General features: G+C 32.1%; 2 protein-coding genes across 2 annotated transcripts in view; both read left to right on the forward strand.

Annotated features, from left to right (window-relative positions):
* Window positions 1–204: 204 nt before the first annotated feature.
* HELRODRAFT_171591 (hypothetical protein) lies at window positions 205–2,673 on the forward strand (the record flags this gene model as incomplete). Its single annotated transcript, XM_009018302.1, has 3 exons — window positions 205–310; window positions 767–867; window positions 2,575–2,673. The coding sequence occupies 3 exons, from the start codon at window positions 205–207 to the stop codon at window positions 2,671–2,673; spliced, it is 306 nt and encodes a 101-aa protein (XP_009016550.1).
* A 1,954-nt stretch (window positions 2,674–4,627) lies between these two features.
* The window catches only part of HELRODRAFT_77874 (hypothetical protein), a gene marked incomplete at both ends in the record, with an annotated part of 41,631 nt that continues 23,110 nt past the window's right edge, over window positions 4,628–23,148 (forward strand). Inside the window, one exon of the mRNA XM_009018303.1 lies at window positions 4,628–4,978. Coding sequence (XP_009016551.1) covers window positions 4,628–4,978 — 351 coding nt within the window. The remainder of the gene's footprint in view (window positions 4,979–23,148) is intronic.

The following is a 23,148-nucleotide window of genomic DNA, read 5'->3' on the forward strand; positions in this document are numbered from 1 at the left end:
CTAATGCATAAAAATTTCTAATGAATACAACAAAGCCGACAGAGCATTTCTGCAAAAAAAAACAATAAAACGTGAAGAACTGATGAAACGTCTTCCTTACATATATTATCACGATGAAATGAAAACATCATGATGATGAAATGATGACTGCATGTTTGCACACAATTGAACATATCGATGTTTGGTTGTGTGGCTTTGTATAACATGTGGTGTGATAGTTCAACTAATTGGTTCAACTGTGCAATGTGCATCCTGGTCTTGTTAAAACCATCACATTCGCCTGAATATTTATGCTTTCTTGATAATACGGGTTAATTTTTCAAAATTTTATTTATTAAGGTAGATTCATAAAACTATTTCATGTTGTTTGTTTCATTGAAAATATCAAAATAATTGAAAACATTTAAAGAAAATTTATATTAACGATATAACTGATATGTAAATGTATGTGCATGACTGAATTTATACATACATACATACATACATACATACATACATACATACATACATACATACATACATACATACATACATACATACATACATACATACATACATACATACATACATACATACATACATACATACATACATACATACATACATACATACATACATACATACATACATACATACATACATACATACATACATACATACATACATACATACATACATACATACATACATACATACATACATACATACATACATACATACATACATACATACACACATACACAACAACATACATACTTATTGATAGTGTTAGCATGTGAACATACTATTTTGACGACACATGCGTTGGTATGGATGCACAACTTGAACAATTGCCCGATGAATATTTTATTTTCTATTTTATACCACGTTAGGATTGATTTATTTAATATTATCAATGTTATTGAATACTGTTACTCACCATTTTATTTAAAAATAAATAAATTGTTTTTTAATAACGCAATTTGATATATCTTCGAAGACTTTCTTTATTTCAATTGTATTGTTTCTGCTGGTTATAATCTCAATGAAATGACTTTTACAATTTGACAACAAAATATGAAATCGTTTCAAGAATTAAACATTTTAAGAATTTTTGTTGCAAAACAATTTTGGAAAGTGGTTGGTAACTGAAATGATCATATGTTAACGAGCAAATTTTATGACAATAATGAAGTTGATGGTAACACAACAAACAAGACGATAACAAAACTAATCAGGTGATTTCAAAACAAACACGGTGATGACAAATGTCAAAGAAATGACAAAGAAAAAAAAATGTTGTTTGATCACGTCCACAAACAAACAATCAATCTGCTTGGCCGACATACTTCTCATTGAATACCATTTATCCCGATCAAGTGAGTTATACTTATTTGGAGTTTAATGGTTAATTGATTGAATGATTGGTTGGTTGATTGATAGATTAGTTGGTTGATTGGTTGGTTGGTTGGTTGGTTGATTGACTGGTTGATTTGTTGGTTGTTTGATAAGTTGGTTGGTGTGCTGGCTGGTTGACTGGTAGGTTGGTTGGCAGGTTGATTGATTGATTGATTGATTGTGATAGTATTAGGATAACCAAACAAATTAATTTTCTAAAATAATTTATATATAATCAATAACAGTACAAAAGTTATATTCAAATCATCTACGTACTTACTTAACTGAAATAATCATCATTATCACCAAACCATTCGGCACATCATTTTAAAGTCTTAATTCGAATATTTTCACAAATAATTTTGTTATTGCAATTAAAAAAAATCATGAACCCTCACTGTTTTTGATCAGTGACGTCATCATTAATGATTACATAATTTTCGCTAACACCGCCAATTCTATCTCATATACGTTCTCAGTATCACTGTGACGTCACGCAGATGGTGACGTCCTTCATTATCATCACCAACATCACATTAACATCATCACCACATTTAATCGCATTAATTTTTGTTATCATCATCACACCTATTAGATAATCTACGTCACCATCATCATCACCATCATTATCATCATCGTCGTCGTCGTCGTCATCATCATCATCATCATCATCATTATCATCGCCAATCAATCATTTTTATTACAATCATTATTATAAGCAACATCTTTGCTCCAACACAAACATCGTAATATCAATCATCATCATTATCATCATCATTATCATCATCATTATCATCATCATCATCAGCGTCATCATCATCTTCATCATCATTATCATCATCATCATCATCATCATCATCATGCTGCTCAACTGATGTCAATAAGTTTGTTGTGAGGTATTTGAAGGCGGTGCACATGCTGACATTAACCATCTTTCAATTTTCCACGAACTCTGACGTTTGTTTCATTTTTTAAGTAAAAAAAAATTGGTTTCAAAATTTTTTTTTCATCGTTTTAAAATGTGGATTAATCTTTAAACCTTCAAATAATTGTACAGCCAACGAAAAATATCATGAGTTCATAGTAAAATTTAACAAGTGAATACAAACTCATTTAGGTATTTTTTTTATTGAGAAGATTGAAGTTCAGCTAATGTGAAAAAGGTATAAAGATTTGATCTTCCACACACCTTCTCAGATGTACTGCCCACTACCATGTCCGACTGTCACATCGTCACACATTGGTCAGGAAATTCCAACACCTGCCCGCTATGAGGTGGAAATGATGCAGCATTAGGTTCTTATGCATGTCTACATGTTTCTTGCAGACACACGCACACACAAACACACATACACACACACTCACACACATACACACACACTCACACACAAATACATGCACACACACTCACACATTCATACAACTCACGTACATCCGGACAGATTTTTATATTTTACATTCATACCAGACTCTTCATTATAAATGTTGAGACACCACAGACAGCAAACGAATAATAACAACACATAGTAACTATGCGCAATAAGCAACAAACTCACTCTTAGGTCAGCATGCTGTTCATTAAAATAAATACGGCACAGCTGCTCACAAACAACGTAAATGAGACTACAACATGAAACAACAACAGCAGCAGCAACAGACAGACAAAAACAAACAAATCGACAACCAACAACATGCAAACATGCAAACAAACAACAAACAACAAACGATCAAACGAAAAACAAACGAACAAGCACGCAATCAATAAACAAACAATAAAATCTGCGGAAAACAATGAAAGAAACTTGCAGCACGTGAAATCAACAAACAAACAACAAATCAATTAGGATCGATAGTATTTACTAAAACTAACAGCTTACATACTGCTAATAATGTAACATTAACATCAGCAACAACAGCAACATCAGCAGCAGCAGCAACAACAACAACTACAACAACCAAACATCAATAGCAATAACAGCAACAAAGAAAACATCAATAACAACAGCTTGTATCGAATGAACAATCTCCATTCTCTTTTTTGACATAAAAACAAACAACAACTTAGATGGCAGTTGATTATTGCTTTTAAGATAATTAACTATGCATGCACATCAACCCGTATGCTGGTTTTATTTTATAATTCTCTCCTCTATATTGTTTGCTACTGGTTTTGTTTGTTTATATTTTTGTTTGTTGCTGTTGTTGTTGCTGTTGGTGTTGTTGCTGCTGTTGTTGCTGTTGTTGTTGTTGCTGTTGTTGCTGTTGCTGTTGTTGCTGCTGTTGTTGTTGTTGTTGATAATTTTTTGATAGATTATTTATTATGTTGTTATTACGGTTGCAAAGTATTATTTTAACAGTTACCATTAAACAGTAACAAAAAAAACTAAAGTGTATAGATTGTTCATTTTCAGCATTTTCATACTGCTATCATTTTTTCTTTTACTACTACTACTACTACTACTACTACTACTACTACTGCTGCTGCTGCTGCTGCTGCTACTGCTGCTGCTACTACTACTGCTAATAATAATAATAATAATACTTCTATTATTACTACTACTACAATATCACATTTGCTTGCTACTAATACTTTTTTTTACAACTATCACACTATTATTACTACTACTACTAAAGTAATGAATAATTTTAACACTAAAACTAGTACTTCTAAGACCACTTTGCAGTCATAAATTTTGCATCATTACTTTGCAACATTACCACTATTGCCACTTGAGCCAGTGTGCACTGCAGCGGAAGAAATTAATTGGTTGTTAAATGACGCTGTCTTAAATTCTTTTCAACCAGGCATTATATGTCAAATTTTTCAAAATACTTGGTTTGAATTTCTTTTTAAAAGAAACTTTTTAACAAAAACCTAGGATGAAGAGAAGTTGGAAATCCAAACATTCACATGCTGTGATGGTGGTTGATGCTTTTGAATTGTTTTTACCGACAACTTTCGTGTTTTCTTGCATTTTCATCAGTTTCATCATCATCCTATATTGACAAAATAAACTGCAAAAATTAGTCAACGTTCAAATTATGTTCCAGTGAACAATTTCAATGAAATAACCTTTTAGAATTTGAACTTCGATTGAAGTGAATATGAAAATTGCAACATACCTTTAACTGAAGCACAATGAACGATATCAAAGCAGCCTTCTTATCACACTTCAACAACAACAACTCACACTACTACATCGTCACCACCAACAACACCTTGACAAAGACAACGACAACCATAGCATCAATGACAACAACAACAACGGAAGCAGCCGAACAACTAACAATCCACATAACAACAAAAGTGATTGCACTGGCCATCATCATCTTCATCACCCTGCTTGGGAACATTTCCCTGGTAACGACCATCACATGTTACGCCAGTCTGAGACGCAAGAGAGTCAGCATATTTCTACTGAACATCGCAGCAGCCGACCTCATGGTCTGCCTCTTCACAATGACCAGCGAGATTGGGGCCGAGATATTTGAAAAGTGGATATACGGAAACATCGGCTGCAAGTTGACGCTCTACGTTCAAATCGTTACGCTAGCCTCAACCACCTTCCTCATGACCGCAATGAGTATCGACAGGTATCAGGTTAGTTGTTGGTGCTGGTTGGTTGGTGTGGTTCAATTTTTGTGGTGTGGCTTGTTAGTGACGCGTGGTCCATTAGTTATTGGCCGATGATGGTAGCTGAAACGTAGTTCAGATGTATGTTTGTTAGTATTTGAGTTATCTTTTGATTTTATTGTTAATTTTTTTTTAAATTTCCTACGATCAATTTTTTGAAAAAACTGATTTTGTTGTATGAATTTTGATTTTCAGAAAAATATTAAAAAATATAAAAAATATTAAACAGTGAAAAGATTTTAAATTTTGAACAATGTGTGCGTAAGTGCTGGTGTACCAATTGAAATCCAAGACGACTTTGAAAAAAAAACAATTGCTTGTTAGAAGTATCAACTTAATGAAGATTGATGACTCATAATTTTTTTAGGCAGCAAACTCGGAGAGCTTCCACACAATGTCCCCATTTGAAGTTGGTGTAGTTGCTTCGTCGACGACAAAACTTTTTTTTATATTTTTACCGAAGAGTATACAGAACATAATGTCATCATTTTATTTGCTTCAATCACACTGAACTCCTCAGACACTGCACACGCAAGCAACATTTTACCACTGAACTCAGAGTTAGTTAGTTTTATTTCTGTAGTTCTAATAAGGTAAATAAAACATGTTCAATTGTAAATGTTGTAAAATATTTTGGAGATATTGTATACTTTCTTGGATAAGTTGTATCATTTCTCGTAAAACCTTTATTAATATTATTATTATTATTTAATTTTTCCTTGCTAAACTTTTTTTTCCAACGAATGATGGATCTGTTACATTTACTTTTAAAACTAATTCTTCAGTTTCAAACTATTTTCGAACAATGGAATATGACAATATAATATGGCATAATGTATATTTAATCGTGTAAGAACTTAGAAATTTTTTCTGATTCTAAAGCCTTCAATAATTTGTTGCAAAATTTTAATATAAAACCTTGGCAATATTCAATTTGAAATTTTATTAAAATTTTTTTAACATTATAATTTGAGTTCGTGCAAAACTAAATAAAACTTATTTTTCCATCGCACTTTCTACATTTCTGCACAAATCAGAAATAATATGATCCAACCAATTTGATAAACAATAGACATGAACACATTGCTGAATCAAAAAGAGGTAAGAGATAAGTTTCCACCCATGCAAACACAGCAGGCAAACACGTGCAAACATATGAATACACATGAAAACATATAAAAACACATGCAAACATTTGAGATCACAAGCAAAACCTTGCGAAACACAAGCAATCCAATAAAACACACAAAAGTAAACATCCTCCAACCACTGACAATGACTCGAGTCATCCACTGTCTCCATCCGTCATTCCTTAGTTCTTTTTGTTATTTTTCCACCCATCCATTTGTTTATCCATCTGTCTCTATCCATAGATCAAACTTGTATTCATCCATTCACATGTGCATATTTTTTACATTCTATTTCTCAGTAAATCTATATATCCATTCATCTGTCCATTCAATTATCTATTTGGCTAGCCACCCATCTATCCGTCTATCTATTGATTCATAAGTTCATCTATATATCCGTCTATGCATTCATTCGTCCATCCATCCATCCATCCATCCATCCATCCATCCATCCATCCATCCATCCATCCATCCATCCATCCATCCATCCATCCATCCATCCCTCCATCCATCCGTCCGTCCGTTCATCGATCCACACAGTTCTGACATGCAGTCTGGTTCGTTAATTACTTCATTCAATTACTCGCTCGCTCGCTCATTCATTCATTTTTGTTTGGCACCATTTTTGGTTGGGTTCGATTTTTTGCCTTTATTGGTTTTTGAATTATCTGTTTTTTTACTATTTATTGTTTGTTTGTTAACACAAATTATCTGAACAATAAACTGTGAACACGCCACGTGTCAGTTATTGAAATTAATACTCTCCTCAGTTTATTAGTTTTGGATTTTATTTGGCCACGGCCTTTTTGATGTTTTGATGTACACACGCGACTAGACAATTTTTGTCACGTTCATGGCAAAAGATAATTTCATTGACGATAGCAGCAAATACATTCAGAGCGATTGCTGTTGATAATCATACTCTGCACGCTGAACCCCCTCAGGTCGATAGCCAGAAAAACAAACATCGCTTGCGTTCAGCTCACATCTGTTCATCTTTCAGAAGTGTGGAGTTATTTATTAAAGCAGCAGACGCAGGCAGAGACAGAAATGATTGCAACATTTGATTGAAATTATTGCACGCCCGTGTTTGCTGAGTTACGAGCCACCATTGCAGTTGGTGTCGTTGATGTAGAGCGTTTGATATGTGCAGTGCACCATCCTCACGACGCTAATCGTAAACATTCCCGCCATGCAAGCATCATATTTCTTCTTACTTCAAAATCGAATCGAATGCAGCCATCAAACGTTATTTGCTTAATTACCATTCATAACCTGTTTGTAGATTCTCAATTCATGATTGTTGTTGTCTTTGATTATTTTAATATTACTTGTTTTCAATATTAATGTTTTTAATTTTGAAACTTCAATCAACAAGCAATATTGCCATAAAAGAATATCATTTTGTCTGTTTTAATGACGCTGTTTCAACGTGGTGCTGACAAATTAGCATTTTTATATTTGTTGCAAGAAAATTTTTCTATTATCTTTACCATTTTTCAAAATGTGTTTGTGGCAAATTGGCGTTGCGGTTGAGAAAAACATTGGCAGTGATGGAAGGAAATTTCAAGCAAAAATTATTTACCTGCGTCGTAGTCATCGTAGTTGCAAGTGTTACTACTCTGTTTAAAGAAGGACAATAACCCAGTCGTTAAGTTTGTGTCTTCTTCTTTGAATTATGCTGATCAGCTATTCCCATCATTGCAAGGAACATTAATTAAGAAGAGCGAATTTGAATGAGCTAATCCCAACGAACAATGAACCGGACAAGTAAGAATAACTGGCTGAAATTCTTTTCAGCAGTTATTTAAACAATATTTGGTGTCAGTCGTAATAAGATAGCAAAAGAACACTTGAAACTATTCAACGTACAACGAACTTTTTAGCAAAACTTTTTTTAATATTTTTCCGGTGGTACTGGAAGTTACGTCACCACATACTCACATGCTGCAACATATTTCAATTATAGACTGAGATCATTGATTCGCCCTGAGGCGCCGAGTGACAATTATATGTACTAGCTAAGAAATAAACTTTTAGCAAAACTCTTTCAACGCAAATAAATGAAACTCGTTTATAGTTAATAGTTTTTTTTTTTCTATTTATTTTTCTTCATTTTCTCCAAAATAATTAATACCTTACTTAAAATTTTAAAATGCCTGCAACTTTTATCTTCCTCTTCCCGTTAATTTACTATGGATTTGTTGAACTCTGGTTATTTCTTAATGGAAAACTTTTGAATATTAGAGTAGAACATGAGTGCTACATTTAAAAAACAACACATTTCTATGGCAAATTGAGATATGGTACGGATAACGCTGCTTGTGAATTACTTTTCTAAGCAAGTGGTTGGAATAAGTAAAATATTTCACTTGTATCGATGTCCCGGCGGTATGGAAAGTAAAATGAAAAACATTTGTGAGAATTTAGCAAAAAAAATGTTTGAAAATAATTTTTACATTGTTCACATAACCATAGTAAAAGTTTTCATTTTCTGAGTAAGTTTTTGTGAAGTTTTTTTCTTTTAGCGTAAATTAAATGTAGAAATAAAATTTATCATTTTAAATATTTAAAATTTTTCAAGTTAGTTTACTCGAAAATAATTAATTAAATTAAAAATGCCCTTTAAAAGTGTAGAAAAATTTAAATGATTAAACTTTTGTATTCAGACGTAAATGAATTATTTCAAAGTGCTTGCTTGGCAGGACTAATTTTATTTTTATGAATTGTTTTTATTATAGATTGCCTAAAAAACAGCAAATGAAAGAAATTCAAAAAGTAGAATAATGTGTTTATAATAATGAATTTTCTTTCGGCTATTAATTTAAAGATGGGTAGATGCGAAATAAATGATGAATATCTTCAGTATTACGATCATTCTCAACGAAAAAATTATTTTGTGTAATTTTTATTTTCATTCCACTTGAAACTTTTTTAAAATACCTTTGTACTTTTGAATATCTTTTTTATCTTAATTTATAATCTGGTGTTACTTTTTTTTTATCAATGTCTATATTGTTTCTGTTCAAATATTGTCAGACATTCTTGTGATTATGTTTATCATTGTTTAACTTTGTTCATTGTTAGTGATATTATAATTCATTCTGGCAAGCATTTGTACTACATACGCTACCGACGGACAAATTGACTGATGTGCAATTTATGTTCGGTGAGAAGTTTGTTATAATAACTGCCTTATAGATGATGAATTGGTTAGTGTGCATATTAAGATAAGAGTGCTTGAATGGAGTTCATCAAAGAAAGGAAATCTTTCCTGTTGCTTGGATTGATGAATGAATGCTTTGCATATTGATGGGAAAACAATTCCTAGTGTATAATGCTGAAAATGTTACTTCACATATGAATCATAGAACAAACTATTGTTAATGTTGCGTTCGTTTCAATCAAGTCATCCATTAATCAGAAAACTGAACAATCGTTAAAGCAATGAAACACTCGCTTAATAATTATTAATATATCTGTAAAGATATTCTATGAATCATTTCATGATTTTGATCAATGTCAATTGAAGTTATAAAGATGGAGGTGCAACTAATTGAAGTAAATTTGAAAAAATATCGTTAAAATCAAATATCAAATAAAAGTTTAGCAAACTTGAAATATCTCTCAAACAGACGTTAAACCGAATTACGATCTACTTTATAATGCTAAATAGAAAACAATGCCAAGAAAAAAAATTGCCAAGTGAGCGTTACTTACTTCGGTCAAAGAATATTTTCACATGTTAATATTTTCACCAGCCAAAGTGGTAATTTTTATTTTTTGACTCATTAACTTTTTGAATTTTCAACTGGTTTGATATATTAAGGTTGTCATTGCATGGAGTCATGCCACTTGACACTTCCTTCTTCAATTGTTTTGAAATTTTTGTGTGGCAAACCATTTTCCGTTCAAATGCATTGTTCCAAGATTTAACTTATCAATTTTTAGTTTTATATCAATTGTAAATTATTATCTGGCTCTGCATGTAACAAACTTTTAATTTATTACATAATTTTTAAAGAATGTATAATGTTTATTATATATGTAAATGAATTTTTATAAATTACTAATGCATAATATATGTATATTTATAGAGTATCTCTATATTGTGCAAATAATTGTTATGAGCACTACAAATTCATGTCATATCTTCTCTCATATTTTTTTTACTTACACGATATTCGTATCATATCTTCTTCATAGATAAACAAAGTCTTAAATGATTAATTTATGAAAACAGTGGAGCAATTTTTCAAATTTTCGACCCACCAACCAACAAATCATTAACTCCAACGTAATGAGTGTACATTCATCCAATTAACATCTATCAATTGTATCGACGCTTACCACCAGCCGCTACTGACTGATGCTACCCCAAATGTGGTCCGTTGTGAACGAATGAACAGAAAAGTATTTCTTTGGGAACAGGTGAACAACAAAAATGTTTGCCTGTTCACAACAAAAAGTTTTTTGTTGCGATCAAAAAAAAAAACATTATTGAACCAATGTAGTTCGTATTACAATAAAATTTTATGAAAAGTAGCCAGCGTATGCCATGATTTGAAATATTTCACGTTTGGTTTGATTACAAGCAAAACATCAAGACCAGGCGAAAATATAAAAATGTAAATAATAAAAATGATACGTCACACCAACGTGATATGTAGTTTTTACTTAGAAAATATTTTACAAACATGCGATGAAAAGATTGTGGTAATGAGAGCGGCAAATGAGCCCAATACACTCAATAGATGCATTCGTTGGAGTATCAATAAATCAGTCCGTCCAAATGAATGATGGTACTTTCATGCGTTAGAATGGCTTTGCGGACAGAGGATTTTTGCTTGTGCAATCAACGTGCATCCGACTAAAAACAACGTCGCTTGTTCCGGAATGGTTTTTCGAGAGATAAATGTTTTAACATGTTTTCAACAATAGTGAGATTATTTGAACTCTACATATTTGGTATTTTGCTCAAAGACAAACTTCCATTGAAGGAAATTTACCAACTAAAATTTTTATTTGAATGACTAAAAGATGGCTTAACTGGATAAGCGGAGTTGGATCAAAATTTCATTGACTTCCACTCCAATTCATCGATTTAAATCTTCTGACATAGACTTTTGACACTGACTGTTTTGGCACCCTTCAAAAATATTTTAACTTTCGTTTTTAAAAAATTAAAATGGATGACAAATTACTTTAAAAACCATTTAAATTTAGTTTACGTAAGTAATATTTTCATCTCAGAGTAACTATTCAGTATTTATTTCAAAGAATTTTTTAAAATAATAAAATATATTTCTAATTTTTATGAACAGTGTTTGTTGTTCGTGGAAGGGTAAAGAATGTAGTTGTTCGTGGAAGGGTAAAGAATGTAGTTGTTCGTGGAAGGGTAAAGAATGTAGTTGTTCGTGGAAGGGTAAAGAATGTAGTTGTTCGTAGAAGGGTAAAGAATGTAGTTGTTCGTGGAAGGGTAAAGAATGTAGTTGTTCGTGGAAGGGTAAAGAATGTAGTTGTTCGTGGAAGGGTAAAGAATGTAGTTGTTCGTGGAAGGGTAAAGAATGTAGTTGTTCGTGGAAGGGTAAAGAATGTAGTTGTTCGTGGAAGGGTAAAGAATGTAGTTGTTCGAGGAAGGGTAAAGAATATAGTTGTTCGTGGAAGGGTAAAGAATGTAGTTGTTCGTAGAAGGGTAAAGAATGTAGTTGTTCGTGGAAAGGTAAATAATGTAGTTGTTCGTGGAAGGGTAAAGAATGTAGTTGTTCGTGGAAGGGTAAAGAATGTAGTTGTTCGTGGAAGGGTAAAGAATGTAGTATTTTTTTTGTTGCAAGTTTTTCAGTTATAAAATTTTAGAAATGCACAAAAATCGGAAAAACATTCCTAAATTTTTCGTGGTTGTGAATTTGATTAAATTGCCAAATATTAATTAAATATTATATTTTTAAAATGTAGTTTAATAACGGAAATTTGTTGAAAAATTATTAAAAATAGAAAATTAAAAAAAAATTTATCTTGAGCGGTAAGTATTTAAAATATCAAAAATAGTAAAACATCAAACAATTTGGAGAAAAATACAAAACGTTACCACAATAAAAATAAGGTACATGAGTTATTGCATTAAACCCTTACTCTGCCCCGGAATTACATTGTTTACTTTGAAAGGTAAGAATTCTGTCAAAATTATGTTTGCTTGCCAGGACTCTAGTTTGAAAAATAGCATTTTCACATATTCAACGTAAGAATGTGTGCATTTTAAAAACAATGGAGAGGCTGTACTATATTTCCAGACTGGTTGAAAAAATTTAAGTGATTTTCAGGCGTAGATTTTGACAGCAAAATGTTTATTTAACACCAATATAATTAATGCAACAAACAAAAATAATGTTAAAAAATGTCATCCTACTATAAATTTAGACAGTTTTCTCGCTCAGCAACCAACAGTGTCCTTATTAAGTGACGTAACACATCACCTTTTTAAAGAAAGCTGACTGCGTAACGCTTTCGGTAACATCTGCTTTAATATTTTGGACAATGATGACGCATCATCAAATACATTCTCTAACGCAAGTTCGATAAATTCTTTAACACAAGTTAGAAAATAAACAACAAGTTTTTGAAATTGTTAACAATCGTTCAAGAGTAATTAAAATATTGGACACCAGGCGTTGCGATATATCTGATTTTGACGTCAGCAAGTACCAGCGACTACGAACAACCGACTCTGACGTCTTTGACACCACGGTATAAAGCTTGAGAGAAAAAACGGAAAGTAGTAATTTTATGGCGCTCCATTTACCATTTAAAATATTCCGTAATAATTTGCTTTTTAGGCAGTAGTGTATCGTCAGGTTCATATAAAAATAATGTTCTTCCATTACAGCATTATTAAATTTATTGAACAAAAATTTATCTGCTGTTACTGAACAGTCTTAATATAAGCCAAATGCAGATCAAACATTTAGCATTGCAATAATGAGATTTCATATAAAAGATAAAAACAATGTGACAAACAATAACAGTGAAGCACACATTGAAGATAACATCCGATCAATAATTTTAAACTACGTTGAACGCGGAAAATAAATGATCGGCTTATAAAACCAAATCACTTCGCGTTTTCTTCATGTGTGTTCGTGTGTTCGCGTGCCTCTCTACAAGCCACTGATTAAACCATCATGACATCACTATATAAGTGCAAAGAATTTTGTGTGTTTTGCTCTGTCTTTTAAATGAAATTACATTAATGATATTTTCATATCTACATAACGATTATCTAAAAAAAGTTCGAAGTAGTTTATAGGTCCAAAGTGATTTAAGCAAATATATATTCAACTATACATACGCACTCGTTTATAAACGTATCTCAAAGAGTGTGCTTGTGATGTGATGGTTGATGCTGATGATTTTCCAATATGAAAATGTCGGACTCATGTGACTCTCATTTTTATACTCATACGTTCGTTCACAGCTTTTGAGGCAAATGGATATGTGAATGTTTCACGAATGATTTTTTGAGAATGTTTGTTGTGATAAGAGTTGAATGCAGCACGAATAATTTTGTAGTAAGCGAGGTTGTAATACTTCGTTCTACCTAACTGAGGAGTGTTTTTAATTTTTTTTCTAAAATATATTGACTATTTTATAGTTGTAGAATATATATTCAAGTAAATAATTTAAAAACTAACAAACTATTTGATTTGCAACAATTTTTCAAGGGAGCACAATGATTAATGATAAAGCATGGATAACTATAATTTGTGATGTCTTGCTTTCGTCGCTTGAATTCATAAACATTTGTCATGTAGTGATGTGGAAGTTTGTGGAATCAATTATTCTGTTGGGTGTGTATCATCCATTTTATATGAAGTTGCATCGTATGTAACAAATTACTTTCGCATCTTAATTATTTTCTTCTCACTTGTTACGAAGCTGTTTGCTTGCTTTGGTGGCTGGCGGAAGTTGAGGTACTCCACCCTGTCGTCTGCCTGCTTCTAAGGAAAATACTCTGCATACAAACTCGGCATGATATATCAACAGAAAATAAATATTTCCTTTTTTCGCACATTCTTCCATGCGTTCGTAACATTATTTATTCATGCGTTTGTGTTTTCATATATTCATTCATGCATTTGTTACTTCATTCATTCATTCGTTCGTTCGTTCGTTCGTTCGTTCGTTCGTTCGTTCGTTTGTTCGTTCGTTTGTTCGTTTGTTCGTTCATTCATTCATTTGTTCGTTTATTCATTCATTCATTCATTCAAACGTATTTTTATTCATTCATGCTTTTCTGCCTTTTTCATTCCGGAATGTGTCTAATTTGACCAGAGAGCAACTCTTGAATTTTCTTATTTAGTCAAATTGAAACATTTGAGAACATTGGAATAATTTTCTCCGCAACAAACTCTTCTAAAATATTGCAGCTTCAAAAAATTTTCAAATTGGTGCCTCCAGCCCTGAGAAATTTACAATTTCTAGTTTGCCGCACGACCAAATTTTAAACCAGGCCACCATTCAAAAGCCTTTCTATTGAAGCGGTGATGATGATGGTGATTTGTGAATGCAAATCGTGGATGCAAAATCTGGTATTGATGATGGTTCGGTCCCACCAACACATCCCTGGTCTGTTAATTGATATCACGCGTCACTTTTTTATACCGGAAGATGATGATGATGATGGTGAGTTGGAAACTTGTGACTGCGATGATGACGATGTGATGAAGATGTTATTACGATGATGATGATGATGATGATAATGTGATTTCAACAATGCTGTAAGTAATATCCACATGCAATTATGTTGTTGATGATATGATGATGACGATGATGAAAATGATGATGATGACAAAGTTACTCGTGGTGAATAGGAATGGCGGTGAAGACATTAACGCTACTGGAAGTGATATTATTACTAAAAAGAAGTTGGAATGGGTTGAGTTGAGATGCTCCAGCAAGTAATCATGTTTCACTCAAACTTTGGAGGTGATGATGATGATAATGGTATTGATGATGATACTAATAATGATGTTAATGGTGATACTGGTGATGATGATGATAATGATGATAGTGATATTGATGATGATGACGATGGTAATGATATTGATGAGGATGTTTGTGCCAAGGAGAATGAGATGTGACGAACTTTCATTTTTTATGATCATTTTATGGTGCGTGGTTGTTTTGCTGAAGCCGTTTCAGCTTCCTCAGTTTGGATGATATTTATTTTGAAATTCTCCTTGGATTAATAAAATTTTCCGAATAATTTGAATGAAAATTTATGTAGTCGCCAAGATGAGAAAATAACATTTGAAAATAAAATAATAAAATTGGTTGAAATAATTCAAGCATAATTTTGTTTTACAAGTTTATTCATATAAATGAGTTTAACCTATCATTTTGTTTTGAAACTTCAGGAAAGCAATGAATGAAGCTTTAAAAACGTCCAAAGAAAAATAATTGTAAACAATTCTAATTCAAAAATACTTGATTTTGGGATTAACACACTTACCTAATTTAAACAACCGAACTGCATCAGCTTTGTTAGTTTCTTCGTTGATGATAGATACATTTGCGTTGAAAACATGGTCCCAAAAGCATTTTCTCCCAAAATCACACGCTGCTTCACGGTAAATTTTTGTTCCTAACAACAAAAACACTTGTTGAAAGTCATTTCTTAATAGAATGTTCTTGAAGCTTAACTCGTTTTTGTCATCTTTATAAACATTATCTAAACCATACCAACGACAAATATAACAACTACTTCTCTATCAGAAATTATCGACAATTTATTTTCATACAAATGAAATACTTGTTGAAGTTTCTGTTTGAATGATTATGCATGCATGGAGATACCGGTGCATTTCCACAAAGCTCTGATCCGTTGGAGCGTGTTTATTGCTTCCATCGCCTCTTCTATAAATGTTAATTAACACCATTCACATACTTTTCATGTATAAATCTTTAGTTATGCAACTAGAAGGTAGGTATTGCTTCTTTTTTTTATCATTTCTAAACTTTATTCTGAACATTGAAGATGTAATGAAATTCTTTCTTACTCGTCATTCAGAGTTAACTACGACAAAACCGACAGATTTCAGGTAAAACACAAAACAAGCTCTCACTTTAGTTCAGTCAAAACAACGCATCAGGCACATTTTGGTCGTAGTGGTAGTCGGGATCTCTTTACACACGAACCAGGCCATTGCAACTTGAATGCCTTCGTACATCGTACCATCTCGTTAAAGAGAGATATCTATGTAAAGTAGCATAAATTTATGTTAATCGTATTTCCCTAAAACAGTCAGTCGTTCGTTTGAAACAGTCAGCAATAGAAATGGCTTGTTAAGTATGCAGGCAAGACGACATTGAACTCAAAGTTATTTTTATTGAAAGAAGATACAGTCAAAACAACGCATCAGGCACATTTTGGTCGTAGTGGTAGTCGGGATCTCTTTACACACGAACCAGGCCATTGCAACTTGAATGCCTTCGTACATCGTACCATCTCGTTAAAGAGAGATATCTATGTAAAGTAGCATAAATTTATGTTAATCGTATTTCCCTAAAGCAGTCAGTCGTTCGTTTGAAACAGTCATCAATAGAAATGGCTTGTTAAGTATGCAGGCAAGACGACATTGAACTCAAAGTTATTTTTATTGAAAGAAGATACAGTGTTGCAAGGATTGTCACAGGGAGTTGCTTTCATTCTTAATTATGGAATTATGGATAAACATTAAAAATAACAAAAACATTGATATGTTTGTTAATTTCAAACTAAGTTCCGCCGTGTTAAACAAATTGTCGGTGTCTTATGTAAACTGGAGACTGAAACGAACATGTATTTATTAGGTTCAATATATATTAATTTGTTCTTTATTAAATGTAGTTTAATTTTCTACACAACATAAATAACGAAATTAATGATATATAAAAATGAACACTACGTGAAAAATTGTCTCGCAAATGAATTGCATTTATGTCAGAAAGTTGGACGTAGCAATAAGGATGTCATTCCTAATTTGTTTGAAATACTGCAATATATAAAACAGCTAAAATCTTTTTCTTCATTTAAAAAAAGTTTCCAATATTTAATACTATTTAACAATAATTTATGTGCAAAATATATTTTAGATTTTAATAAAAAAAAAATTCCAACAAAAAAACTTGGAAATAGCACGTGAAACAATTACACTCAAAAATAGTTGGCAGCACATTAACTTGGAAACATCAAATTGAAAAACATCATACTCCACAAAACGCCATCTTGAAGCAACATCCTCTATGGTACAACACAGAAATGATAAACATGATAAGAGGAGTGAATCATAAACAATGTTTATAAATAAACACAAACGTATAATGAACCTTATACTGTATATAGACTGTCTATATAGACTGTATATAGACTATGTATAGACTGTCTATATAGACTGTATATAGACTGCCTGACAAGATATGTTTATTGCCTCAAAAATTGCATCAGTACTGCCTAATGTAGAGATCAAGTATATTAACACCAAACATTTGCAGATTTTGCCTACCATGTTCGTCGCCATCATCAACAACATCATCATTTTTATTATCGTCCTCATCGCTATCATCATTCTCGTCATCATTGTCGTCATCATTACACAAACACCGCTGATGAACATGGTTTCGTATTAATAATGATCTTTATTAGTTTTTTAAATTTATTTCACATTTAACAAATCATAAAAAAACTAATATCCATAAATTAAAAAGCAAGTTGAATTTAAAAATGACCAAAACATTGAGGCAAAACGTTATTGATTGTCAATAAAATTAGACCTCCGTCTAATTATATCGTGTCAAACTGACCGGCTTCAACTGCAAAGATCTTCTATCATATTATTTACATGTGTATAGTGTGTTAATTTACACATATTTTCCAATGTAAATTGGGTGTTTTTAAATAGTTTCTTTAAAAACATCTATTACTAAAATTCGAAATTGTTGAAAAGTGGATAAAATTGTTTATATTGAAATAAATGTAATTAATTCAATCTAATTTAGCGAGTGTAAGAATGAATGAACGAACGAATGAGTGAGTGGCAAAATGATTGGCTTGAAGACGGCATCGGAGAAGAAGATGTGATGAATTGAATTATCTCATCGCTCAATCCGCTCTACGCAAAATTTGTCAATTTGTGTGACTTCCAAGAAGGAACCAACCAATTTATTTCTTCCCTTTCTCAATATTCTCAATCGCGTTTGTGATTATACAATTGTTTCAAATGTTTTAAGTTTCATTTGGTTATTTAATAATGCCCTTCAAATCGTTTAAAACAGGGGTGGGCAAACTTTTTGTTGTAAGGGCTGCATTGAGAACCATTTTACCATTGAAAGGCCACATACGTACTTACATAGCAAAATTTTCTGACCCGTGGGAAAATTTTTTAAGATTTGTGGTTCCTTTTACTGGTCATAATGTTTGGCTGACAATCATATTTTTGGCGAACAAGGCTTCGCGGGCCGCATAAAATAGCTTAGCAGGCTGTAGTTTGCCCACCTCTGTTTTATAAGGTTATCATTGATTTCAAATGTTTTAAAATTTACTTCACTAATTAAATAAGAATAAACTAATTGGGAAACAATATAATAGTAATAGTAACAGGAGCGAGAAAAAGCAGGTGTTAGGACTAAAGTTTTCAGAAAAAATATCATGTTAATTTTTCATAAATTTTTAATGCCTATTGATTTTAATTCATATTTATCTATTGTTAAATATTTGTATCCATTTATTTATTAAAATAAAAATGTACAAATACATCCATTTTCTTATTTGCATCACAGCCTGCCCGTACGTAACTTTGCATGTGAGGCTTGTGTGTCTCGGGTAAATCGTAGAGGTCTGATAATGATGAATGCCAACAACAGTTGATCGTTGGTCCTAGGTTGCATTGCTTATGTTGATTTTGCAGAAAGGAGTAAGAAGAAACAACATTAAAAATTTTCATCATAACATCAATGTATTCATTCATACGTATGTATGTATGACATCAATAGCAGTCCGCATGATTTTAATGTTTGGGTGCGTAACATCACGTTCGGGTTGATGACATCAATGTCTGGGTTGACGACATCAGTGCCTGCTTGTGTGCATAAATCATTGTCATTGTTTTGTAGTTATAAATCAATATTGGCTTTTATAACATGAATGCATAATTAGTGCATGTCATTAACATTTCTGTTTTTGTTCAAACAAAAACGCATATGCTTTGACAGGATAAATATAACTCCATTTCTAAAGTTTCATTCACAGAACGTTGTTAATGCGTACAGAAATAAACAATAGATATTTCGTAATATGTCTCCATTCTAAAAGAATCCAAAAGGATCTTTTCAGGTCAAACTTTTGTGTATAAAAAATAAATAGATTGAATTCTGACATTGATTTGGTCGCGATAGGGCGTTCCTCTTGTCAAGAATGCGTAATAAAACTGGTAGATATCGACATGCAATTATGTTCTGTTCAAAGTTTACCGTACAATTCACAATATAAAACAATAGGCAACATAATACAACAATATGCCACAATATACAACAATATGCCACAATATACAACAATATACAATAATATGCAAAGATATGCAACAATGTGCAACAATATACAACATACAAAACTATGCAACATAAAGAACATACAGCAACCAACAACAGCATGAAACGTGCAACACACAGCAATCCAGTATGTGGAATGTACGAGCGTGTACACGCCGTACATCACGCGACTTCAGATCCATTTAAATCGAACACTACATCTGATCGCTGCGCGTTTGTGTGTGCGTGAGAGAGAGCTTGTGTGTGTAGTGTTGACAGATGCTAGCAGAAGTCATCAAACCTTTGAATATATTAAGTATATTTGTTACAAACTAACCATCCTTCATAAGTATCATCGTACTGGCTATTAAGAGTTGTTTATGTATTGTAATAAAAGTATCTTTGACCGTGTTAAATTAGATTAACAACATTAAATTGATCAAACGTTGATACAAAATGTTCAATAGAAATAGAATCTTTTCAATATCTTTATAATTAGCTTGATCACTTGTTCAATCTCAGCGTATTGTTGTAACCCTTGATGCTCGTATCTACTAACACCGATGTTAAAATTTCAAAAGATCTCCATATTTCCAACACCAGTGTTGTAGCTTCCAACGATCGTCAAGTATTCGTTATTCCGTAGGTTCAAAATTTTCGATAAATGAAGACAACTGCTTCAAACGCAAGCTTTGTTGAACGTTTATTTGAATGCCAACAGTAATAGAAACATCAAACTAATCCAAGTAACTACATAAATCACATATACGACTTCACTTTCTCTGCTAGAAACCTGACTTGAAACCTGACTGACTACGCAGGACCTATATATAGCCGAGATTTTTACGATGTCTTTCTACGATCCTCTATCCAAAAATTAAAAACATAGCAAAGATACGAATAATTACGATAACAAATAATATAGCGCATCTTCATCATTCCCGCAGTTATAACAGTATGATTTATTTTCACTGAGGGAAAGACAAGTCCACGACATAAGCAATACGCAAACATGCATCTGAACACGAGTTAGTTTATGAAAATTGGCTTGTTTGAATAACAAACTTAGAGTAAAGATGCAAACTGCTAAATATGAACGAGTGCAAAAATTATGTATTCAAAAACATTCGTTTTTTTTTTATTCAAACTTCAAATTTTGCTCAATACTTTAAAACAAATCAGTTAGAATATATCAGCTCAAAGAAGTGGTAATTTAAATTTTTATTAAACCAATGTTTAAATTTCAAACAGAAACTTAAATAGTGCAAGTGCAAGTGTTTCAATCTGAACCCCTTGCTTGCTGACAAATTATTCTTTTGAAAACTTTCAAAAAAAGAAAGTTTTTTAACGTGAGATAAATTCATGAATTTGTAATTTTTTTTAACCATAACGTAAAAGTGTTAAACGCACGGCATAACTTTTCAACGCTCACACAAACATATAGAGATGGATGTGCCAATCATTGAGCTCCTTGTTGCAATCGTCATAAAATGAGTTTACACTTTCATGCGCATATCGGCAAGAAAAAATGCATTAAAAACACTAATAAATAATCATTATTTCGTGTTATAAATCTTCATAAATATGCATGTGTACCTAGATTATTTTAGGATTATATAAACGTGTTTTTATATATTGCACTTTATGTGAGCTTGCGAATGTGTGCTTGCAAATGTATTATCTGTGCGAGTGTATGCGGTGTGTGCGCGTGTGTTTATGTACGTGTTCGTGTGTTGTATGTGAGAGTAGCGTTATCAACGTAATTGTGAGTAATGGAATGGGTGGCTGATGTATGACCGACTGATCTTCAGCGTTAATGTGTGCTGCCAGAAAAATGGCAATGAATGCAAGGCTTGCAATGAGCGCATTGAATTAGCCTGAAGTGTTTGTTGCAGGATGTCTATTGATTGTTGCAGGATGTCTATTGATTGTTGCAGACGTCTATTGTTTGTTGCAAGATGTCTATTGATTGTTACAGGATGTCTATTGATTGTTGCAGGATGTCTATTGATTGTTGCAGGATGTCTATTGATTGTTGCAGGATGTCTATTGATTGTTGCAGACGTCTATTGTTTGTTGCAAGATGTCTCTTGATTGTTGCAGGATGTCTATTGATTGTTGCAGGATGTCTATTGATTGTTGCAGACGTCTATTGTTTGTTGCAAAATGTCTAATGGTTATTAGGTTGCCGGTTCGTTAAGTTATTATGCAATAGGTTAACTATCAATCAATCAATCTTTGTTTTGCGTCCAGAGACCCGGTTTTCCGAGGTAGGACGTAATAGGTTAGGTTAGGTTAACTATATGAAAACTTTTAAAGTAGTTCAACTTTGAATAATCGTTATATCTTAATTATTTTTTGTCGTTATATTCAACAACTAAATAAATAAATAAGTCAAAATATACATTATTATGCAAATAGTTTTCATAATAATTGCGTTCGAAAAAACAAACCTTTCAGCAAGAAGACAACTCCGACGAAACAACACTAAGTGAACTAAATAATAATACGCTCCCATCAATGCATAATAACAACAACAAACAATCTCAACACAACTAACCTTCTAACATGTAAAAACTAACAACAATCAAACAAACAATTATATTTATTCATATTAAATGATCAATTTAAAATAAAAACATGCAGTATACACACACATACACATCAACAAATCCAAACATTTTTTTTCTCATTCTCAATTTCAACAAAAACAAACTAGCAAGAAGAAACAACGTGCACGAAAGTTTCATTAAATTTTTATGAGGCTCTTATGTTTTAATGAGTTAAAAAAATTGATTTCTTTGAAACACTCCTACTGATAGCAGGAAAACAAACTTCCAACAACATTCTGAAATTTTAAATAATTTTTTTCTTACTGTAATAGAGGCCTTAAAAAATTGAGATACTACGTTGCTTCGAAACAGTGGCTTACTTTGTTTCAGGCTTTAAAAAAAACAACTTAACGACTTGAACACTAAGAGCAAACATATTTTTGAAGAAGGAAGAAGTTTTTTTTTAATATGGTCTCATTGTGCGACTAACAATTCGCCGCCTCACAACTTCTTGATCCATTTCTAATACCTTCCGTACTTTTTTTTTACCAAGGTTTAAATATTTGTTTTCAATTGACGAGTTTAAATGACTAAACCGATCATATGTGCGATCAGTAAGTAACATCAATTATGTTATTTAAATAGTAGCGTAAGCATAAATTATAAATTAATGTTCAGTATGATCGCTCAGAAACATGAATGAAGATAAAAATTTTAACCAAAATTTAATTTTTTTGTATTCAATATTCATCATTTGGTATGAAAATTATTTTAATTTCGTTTTTACTTCATTTGAACTCTTTACACTAGCGGTGCTCGTTCCTTGTTTTATTATTAATACTAGCATGTAACATGCTAGTATTAATAATAAAACAAGGAACGTAGTATTAAATTA

The sequence above is a fragment of the Helobdella robusta genome (assembly GCF_000326865.2).
Source record: "Helobdella robusta unplaced genomic scaffold HELROscaffold_21, whole genome shotgun sequence".
Taxonomy (NCBI): domain Eukaryota; kingdom Metazoa; phylum Annelida; class Clitellata; order Rhynchobdellida; family Glossiphoniidae; genus Helobdella; species Helobdella robusta.